General features: G+C 36.2%; 1 protein-coding gene across 1 annotated transcript; it reads right to left on the bottom strand.

Annotated features, from left to right (window-relative positions):
* Window positions 1-3,136: 3,136 nt before the first annotated feature.
* Window positions 3,137-9,038, bottom strand: p2ry13 (purinergic receptor P2Y13). The gene is made up of 3 exons (XM_065281684.2): window positions 8,956-9,038; window positions 6,098-6,807; window positions 3,137-5,975 (listed from the first exon to the last, which is right to left on the bottom strand). The coding sequence occupies exons 2-3, from the start codon at window positions 6,803-6,805 to the stop codon at window positions 5,634-5,636; spliced, it is 1,050 nt and encodes a 349-aa protein (XP_065137756.1). The 5' UTR covers window positions 6,806-6,807; window positions 8,956-9,038; the 3' UTR covers window positions 3,137-5,633.
* Window positions 9,039-9,589: the final 551 nt, after the last annotated feature.

Raw genomic sequence — 9,589 nt, 5'->3', positions numbered from 1 at the left:
GTCTATTAACAGGTGTATCTTTATTGATGATGGTGGTCACTAGAACATGTTATGGACAACTTAGGGAATATATTAAATTATGATTAATTTTGTGGTAAATACATTATAAATTGTTCCCCTAAAATATACAATATAATTATCAAGAACACACCATTACAAATGATTAATTTGGTTAAGGAACGAGTAAAATATACAACAATAATTCCAATGAATTCTATCCTTATGATAGAAAATGTCAATTTTTCAAATAAATATGTTCTAATAGATTTTTAAGAAAATGTTTATTGCAACGCTGTTTTCCAGGACCAGTAAAGAGATCTTATATATTTTGTCATTTTGATAAAAAAGAAAGGTCTAAAATTAGAACAAATTTTCTTACATTCCCTGTCAACCCTAAATGTAAAGAGGTGCACTTTAAAATTATGAATCACATTTATCCCGCAAGCAAGATATTACCTTATTACAGGATTTTAATTTAAGAATGTGAAACCCCCCCTACTACATTGCCTTTATTTGATGTATTTTATATATATATATATATATATATATATATATATATATATATATATATATATATATATATATTCTCTCTCTCTCTCTTTATTTTTTATTTAATTATATATTTATTTACATTTTATGTACATAATATAAATGTTAATTGAGTGTAATCTCAGTCTTCTTTTGTAATTCTCCTAGTTATAAATGCCTTTATTATTTCTTGTTCAAAGCATTGAATAAATGTCTGTAGTATCTGGAGAAATGGATCTTTCATGAGGATGGATCTGACTGGAATGATAGAACCCTGTATCAAATACCATCTGCAAATGCAATTGATGATGCAAAGCGTTTTGATCAGGTCACAAACCTGAAGAAATACACAGAAAGGTGTATCAGTGTCGGCAAGCACACAAAAAGTGGAGAAAATATTTTTGCTATTCCTTCTCACAATGCAAATGTAGAAAGAGAGAGAGTTTTTTACTAATGACTATGATAATTACCGTCGTGCCCATGTCAACAGAAAGAGGAAGTAAACTATTGCCTACAATCTGTGTGTTTGTCCAAGAGAAGAAATTTACGTTGGAGTCTCGCGTCATCTTTTACTTTGGGATTTGTTCCTTTTGCATATCATTAACTTGTATTAATACACACTTGCACACCAATGTTAAATTTTGTGGAAATGTTAATTCATGAAGAGGAAAACAGGGCATCGTCGGTTGTGTACCACAACATCACCTAGTGTTTTGGACATTTATCACAAGACACCCTCTGCTGGGGTTGGCCCACCACAGGTTGATCAAGCCTGGGTGTAAATCACATGATAAGGTACCTGCCTTATAAGTTGGCATATCTCCTCTTCAACCATAGCCAGTCCTATCTGCAGTATCAGCCAGCTATTTGACTGGTTGTCTGTGAGCCTGACCCCTGACTCCAATCGCCCTAAGGGTCTTTGATGTTGATTTGGCCACAAAATCTCTACACCCCACCTCCACCGGGCACATCTTAACCTTCCAGCCTCTGTTCTCTGCCTCAGCTGCTAGGTTGGTATATCGCAGTTGTATAATTATTGTATTTAAATGCTGTAGAAGTACTGTTTATTGTTAGTTTATGTTGGCTTAAGCATTAACTAATGCTACCCAACCTTATTGTAAAGTGTTACGGTTTTTAATCAATGACTGGACAAATTCAAGTCCAGTCATTGATTGACTCAGTAATGTCACACACTGTCCTGCTAATGCTATATAAAAATGTGCTCACTCAATAGATGATGATGTGACAGGATTATCTCCAGTCTGAGAAGTACTGGGATGATCTACTACTTCCATCTATAAGTGTGCATTTGATGGACACTTTGAGTTCACGAGCCGGCAAATTCAAACAAAAAAGAAATCTATGAAGCAAGCAGCTCTTTAACTGATTTATGGTTGCAGTTCTTATTACATCATAGATCAAGGACATGACAATGTGTGGATGCAGTATGTCCAAAATGTATTCATACATAATGTCACAGTACACCATTTCAAACACAGCGATACCAACAGAGAAACAAGAATATACAGAGATTTTTAACATTGGCAGTGGGTTGCCTCACAGCACAAAGGTCCCTGGTTCAAGCCTCAGCTGGGTTAGGAGGTCTTTCTGTTTCCGTTCTCCTTGTGTCTGCATGTGTTTACTCCAGGTATTTTCATCCCACAATCCAAAAAGATGCAGGTTTGGTAAACTGAAGATGCCGAACTGCCCTTTTACCAACTTGTGTGTAGATCAACGTATAGATTAACTTGTTCTTACACTGTAAAAGCTAACAATCAACTTAACTCAAATCATTTAAGGAAACCGGTTCCTTAAACCATTTAAGTTTTAAAACACATACATTTAAGTACTGTGAACTTGAGTCATGTGCAATTATGCAGTTATATTTAAGTAGAGTGAACTTAAATATAAGTGCATAACTGCATGTGACTCAATTTGTTTAAGTTCACAGTACTCAAATGTATGTGTTTTAAAACTTAAATGGTTTAATGCAGCCGGTTTCCTTAAATGGTTTGAGTTAACTTTTAGGTTTTACAGTGTACCATAAATACAACCATAGCCATGCTGAAACAGGGTAAAGATTAAGAAATAAATAAGAAAATCAATCCCTTTAAAGATACTTCACCATCTTATAGAAATTCTCCTGGTAAAGTTCAGAACGCACTTCCGACCATCATTAAAATAACTTAAATGACTCTATTGGGTTAATATAATATGTCATGTGAAGTAAAAAAATACGTTTGTGAGAAAAATTATTAATATCTTGAGGTTATTTAGCAATTGATACGACAGGTATCAATACAGCAACATCAGTGTTGTAAATTAAGATATGGCAGACATTAACATTGTTATTAAACTCATATCTGGATTGATGACTGATAGATGACAGGATGGCATGAGACTGAGTATATAATGAATTTCTGAGAACTAAAGGCAACATTTCAAAGGCCTTGACGTTTTCTGTTATTGTTAATTGATAGCAGCTAAAGCTATAGACACAATACATAGATAGATGGGCTGTTGGATGCTTTATTGTAAGACAACATTTGTCTGGGCAAGAGTGACCCAAAACCACATTTTATTAGACAAACATTTCAATAGACCTCTGTGCAAAAAAAGATGAAACATCATTTTGACATTTTTTTATTTTCAGAAAATATTAAAGGGGCTGTATGTAGTTTTCAGTGGCCTCTAGCGCTGATGTTTCAGATTGCAACCAATAAGTTTATAAGCGCGTGCTCGAACTCATGAGGGACGGCCAGACTGAGATGCAACACACCGGAGAAAGCACCACACAACATGCTGGAAACTCAGGTAAACTCCCACTGCAACGTTTAATTGACTGCATTTATCCTATGTAATGTGGTGTTACATAAATTTACGGTAAGATAACGAAAACGGTAAGTGAACTACACTGAACAATATTAGTATAACAGGCAAGCCCGGTATATACTGTGCTGTTTTAAATAGTCCTTTAGGATTGTTGCTTGCTACACTGTGCGATCAAGATCGTAGTTAAGTCCATGTCACACTGTATGATCTCAGTTTCCATCAATGTCAGACTGTACGAGTTTAAAGACTTTTAAAAATCGGACAAATCCGACCCGGTACTTTCACATAAAAATAATATTTATTTTCACAGGTAATAGCAAAACCCACAAAGTGGATCATTTTAATGTGAGATTACAACCCCTTCACACACAGGCAATTGAAAAGTGATTAGTTTAAGTAGAAACACTACATACAGCTCCTTTAAATGTACTGGTATGTATTTTAACATGCATCATTGAAATGAAATGTTGCCTTTTCAATATTGAAAAAATACGAAAAAGTGTGCACAATAAAAAAACAACAACAAAACAAACAGGGCTTAAATGCTCAAACACAAAAAAACTGAACAGTTATACACTCTAAAGGGTTATACACTCTAAGAAAAGATGTGTTCCTTTTTTAACACATTTTTGTGTTATGCTATTTAAGGCATTGTGTGTCATTTTAACACATTACAGGTATGTCATTTTGTGTTGATTGTGTGTGAAAATAAAACAGAAGTTGTGTTAAAATAACACAAAATAAAAAATAGTTTCAATAATAACAACACATAATGTGTTTATTCTGGGACAAAGCATTTAGTGTGTCGTCCCTAAACTAACACTGCATGTGTTGTTTTTAACACAGTTCTAAGTGTGTATATCATATGTATCATAACTGTAGAGGACACTGTCTCGCACACACGCACACACAGGAACTGGATGACATTGACGATTACTGGATGAGAAGACAACTGCTGCATTTCTAGATAAGAAACCAAACATTAATCTGCCTGTCACAAATACGGTATGTAAAATTAGGTTCCCATAAAATGCTGTAATGTTGTGACTATCATTATTACATTTTCGAGAATATCCTACAGATGTTTTCTTTATTCATGTGGGGGTTTTTTTTTCAGAAAGAGAGTCATGACAGTACACAGTACAACATTTTACAGTACTGTACATACACTTAATTTTCACTTGAATTCACTGGCACTCATTTGGCTTATGGTAGAGAAATGAACATTCAATTCACTGGCAACAACTTTGGTCGACATTCCTGCAGTAAACATGCCAATTGCACGCTCCCTCAAAACTTGTGACATCTCTGGTTGTCTAATTGTGCTGTATGATAAAACTCATTGGCCTTTTATTGTCTTCAGCCTAATGGCCGTTTCACACGGTACGCGGTAAGCGGCAAAATCGTCGCGCGGCTTCAGCTTTTCTCTTGTATTGGAAGCGTTTTGTGCAGCATTTAGTGCAAATATGTTTATCTTCAACGGCGCCTGTCATGAAGTACCATGTCTGGAGAAGGAATAGGATTTTGGGTGCACGAGCAAGGCGTGTGGACCAACTCCGCTTCACCTCTGTAACCGCCCCCGTTTTGCCGCTTTCCGCACGTCTCCTATTGAAAAAGAACTAAACACTCGCGGTTGCCGCGTACCTTGTGAAACGGCCTTAAGGCACATCTGTGCCATAACCAACATTATTTGAGAGAAATAGGCCTTTTGTGTACATAGAAAAAGTTTTAGATCGTTGAGTTCAGCTCATAAAAAACCTTAAATACATTAAATAGTAATTATGTTAATAACTTATTATTAAAAAATTACAAGACCTAAACTCTAGGGGGCAGGCTTGTTTAAATGGGTGTAATATTCAAATTACGATTTTCGTTCAGCCATTACATTTACCAACACCCATTCATTCGTGTGACAGAAGTGGTCGTGAATCACACTTGAGCGTTGGTGTAAATGGATCTTTTCGCTCAGATGTATGCTGGTTTCTACGTTCATTCGATGAATGACGGACACTGTTCTGACCTCTCACCAAACCTCACAGATTTTATTGTCTTAGAAAAAATGATGAACATTCAAGGCTTTAGCAATGTTTTGTTTTTAACCTTTTTTTAGCATCTCTGTGATGCATCTTGTAAGGTTCTGTGACAGTCACTGTGTTTGCAGGATGCTTTCTTGAGAAGAACAGGTTTCTTACGTAGAGTCATTAAATGATAATATATGACTTTAATTTTGAGTCTTATGATGTACAGAAAGCACATACAGTAAGAGAAGGATGTTATGGACAACACACATCCTTACTGACATCAGGAGGAGACAGGATGGGCCTCTCTCTCCTTGTGCTTGATTCGGTCACAGAGCTCAGTCCATGTGGCTCGGGACGACGGCTCAGTGTGGCGGTGAGTTTTCTCCGGAAGACTCGACACAGAAAAACATAAATAAGAGGATCCAGACACACGTTTGAGGACGACATCCAGAGTGTGATCTCTTTGGCCCAATACAGCTGGTCTTTGGCCCAACACAGGGCAGATGTGTTTCGGGTTTGACTGAGGGTGTAGGGGATTCGGGCCAGGTGGAAAGGAGCAAAGCTTATGAAGAAAACTCCCACTACAACAAACACCTGCGGAGGACATGAGAGATGTTTAACATGGATCATATTATTGCATCACATTTTCCCACATTATTGGCATGATTCAATAAGTTCTCTGTTTTTAACGTCAGGCAGTTGGACATTTGCTGTACCTTGGATGTGGTTTGATTGCTGGCCGCTCCTCTGTTGCTGTGTGAACTTCGGTACGACTCAAACACTTTTCTGCTGATGAATGTGTAGCATATGACCATGAGTGACAACGTGCCCCAAAACACCACCTGGCAGAAGTAGTTAAAGCCTTCATGCCACATGAGTCCCACCTCGCCCTTCATTCTGGTGCACCGCAGTAGAGTGCCCGGCGGGATCTGAGGTACGCGGTTACTCAGGAAAACATTGGGCAGAGCCAACAATAACATAACCACCCAGATAACCGCACAGAGGACCCGACCCACCCTGACTTTCTGGAGACAGCTCTTCCCGAACGGATGCACAATCTTTTGGTAGCGATCCAAGCTGATGAGTCCCAGCAGAAGGATGCCGATGTACATGGTGGTATAAAAGAGGACCGCCGAGTAACGGCAATAAAAGGCCCGGAGATGCCAGGAGCCCAACCCGGCATCGGTCAGAACCTTCACAGGCAAGGTAAGGGTCATCAACAGGTCTGCAACCACCACGTTCTTCAGGTACACGATAAACGTTGAGCTGCTGCGAATTTGGAAGAAGATCCAGGCGGCCAGAGAGTTCAGCACAATAGCAAACAGAAACAAAGCTGCATAGAGGCAGGGGAAGAGGATGGAGGTGATGCTCGTGTCGCGCTCGCACTTGAGAGAAGTGTTCGCCTGACTGCCGTTCATCTCCATGTCTGATGAAAGAACATCAATATGGCTAAACATCATCTGCAAAATTGTGTGACTGTGACATTCAGTAGATATATTTGAAACAACACAACCATAATGATATAATGGCAATAAAAGAGTCATAATAATATTCATACGCAATATTCAATATCGCAGTTGAGTTGAATAATATTTAATATTCATACTGGCCAAGCAGCTTCTTTTTTGGCTGTTGCACTGTTGCTGTGAGTTACATGCATGGATACTGACGACTAACAGTCTGCATTTGTAAATACCGATCGAAGCGGACGGGTTTTACAGTTAGGGATATATCGCCATCTGTTGGTTCGGCATGCTACTGACGGCACTTCATATCAGGGTTTTGCGTGTTTGTGTGGACGCAGGAGGGAAAACTGCTTATAGAAACACCTGTGTATATGTGGACTAGGCCTAATACAAAAATTAAGATATCATATGACTGCAAAAAAGTGATTAATTTAATATATTTAAAAAACAAGTAAATATTTTGGGACTAACATTTTACACAAAAAGTTTTTGTTCTGTTTTAGTGAAGTAAAAGATCTGTTGTGTTTCAGAGCAACATCTTAGGGTTAGAGTTATGTGGATTTTTGGAGTCTTGGTTTTGACTTAGTCTTGGTTTAAAGTCCCCATGAGATCAAAACGGACGATTCTTATTTTTGATAGAATATTGAAGTGTTCATTATAAACAATTTATCAATGTGGGTCATTTTAATTTTTCTCTATGAGTTCCATTTCTGAATGAAATGCCAACTTTTCTATATCCAATAAATGCACAGAGAACAACACAAACCACAGCAACTTGTTACCATTTTACTTGAAGGGGTGTTTTTTAATGAAACTGTCATGACACCTTCATAATCATAACACAACACCTCTCATGAACATAAATGAGATTTTATGCACATTTATGACAACTATAATTAAGTGTCATTCACTCAAATATGTAATTTTTTATGCAAATATGACATTATTTGAATTATCTTTGTTATGACAACTTGACATAAACCAATACATCAAAACTTGCCATAAATCTGTCATAAACATGATATAGCAGAAGAATTATCAAACTTAACAAACTACCTAGCTTTATGGGTTAACATTACATAACTATAATTTAAATGTCATTAAGTGTTAATACTATGTCAAATAATTTTAAATACCTTAACAAAATGCAACAGACACGTCAAAGATTATACTTAACTTTATGTTATTAATTAATTTAATTTAATCAAATTAACTTTTCAGCGATATGGACCCAACGCTGGATGGCTTAACCCATTATTGTACTGTTTTCATTTAATTTGAGGTGAATCAGTCTCCAAATTTAATAAAACATAATCATCAATTTAAATTATTATTATTATTATTATTGAATGATTGATTTTATTTGTTGAACACATGGAAGAAACTTTAAAAACATTATGAACTAAAGAATATTCATGACACTGTTAATACTCCAACTATATGACAGAGTATTAACACTTTATGACATTTTAATAACAAATTTAATTTGTATCACTGGTAAAAAGGTGGTCAGTTATGTTGTTTTGGTAATGTCAAGTTGTCATAACAAAGAAAATTTAAACAATGTAATCTTTGCATTTAAAAAAAGGACAATTATTGAACTAATGACACTAAATGACAGTTGTCATAAACTTGCATAAAATCTCCTTCATGTCCATAGCACGTGTCATTATGATTATGAATTAGTCATGTCAAACATCCCTTCAAGTAAAGTGTTACCCTATTTTCTTCTTGTGTTTTTTTGTTTAACTCAAAAAAATACATCACAATACAAGTAAAGTCAATCACGACTTCCTGTTCACAGGGACTTTAAGTAGTCCTGACTGCAACATCTGCCTGTTCTTTAAACATGAAGCATAAATGAAAACTATATTTCTGATGAGCATTCATTTCTTGAAATGGTTCAAATTGACACAACTGTTTTCAATTCAGTTATATTTTCATTCAGATATTTCACATTCCGATTGTGCAATCATGTATTAAGACACAAATACCTGCTAAAAGCACTGTTAAATATAATTAAATATAATATTAATTTAATATAATATAACTGGCTGCAATGCGATATAGACAATTAGAAATAATTAAAATTATAATTAAACACTCACCGGCTCTGAGACTCTTGTCCACTGCTCAAACACGAGTGGATAAATGTCTTAACTCCTTCCTGCAGCTTTATCCTCAGTCAATTTTTCTCTCTACAAACGCACACACGCACATACTCTCTATGTCTCTCTCTCTCTCTCTCTCTTAAGATTGTCAGGTCAATGCAGTAATCATCTTTTACTCTTCCTGTCTACCCTTGAAGAAAAAATTCTGAGAAAATGAATTTAATATACAGAATCAGCAGCACATTATAAATTTAGGCAGTGGCGTATGGGGGGGGATATGATGTTTAGGTTTGTATAACACTATGTACTATACAAATGTGACTTCTGGAGGACACACTCGTAGTACTGGCCAGGACGAGTCCGAGGAAAATGTCACGTATGGGCATATATGTGAAGTATATACATATAGTAAATGTCAGTTTCTAGTTAAAGAGCACCATTTATCCGATCCAATATATTATATTTCCTTTGGTGTGAAAGTATGTATTAGTACATGATAACGATATGCAAAAGATTCAAACCCCAAAGTAAATGCTGACGCGAGTTATCGTCTCCAACGTAAATCTCTTTTCTTTGACTACAACAAACACACAGATTGTAGGCAACAGTTTACTTCCTGGGATTGGTGATG

The sequence above is a fragment of the Paramisgurnus dabryanus genome, chromosome 8 (assembly GCF_030506205.2).
Source record: "Paramisgurnus dabryanus chromosome 8, PD_genome_1.1, whole genome shotgun sequence".
NCBI lineage: Eukaryota > Metazoa > Chordata > Actinopteri > Cypriniformes > Cobitidae > Paramisgurnus > Paramisgurnus dabryanus.
This window is presented reverse-complemented; position numbering and strand designations above follow the sequence as displayed.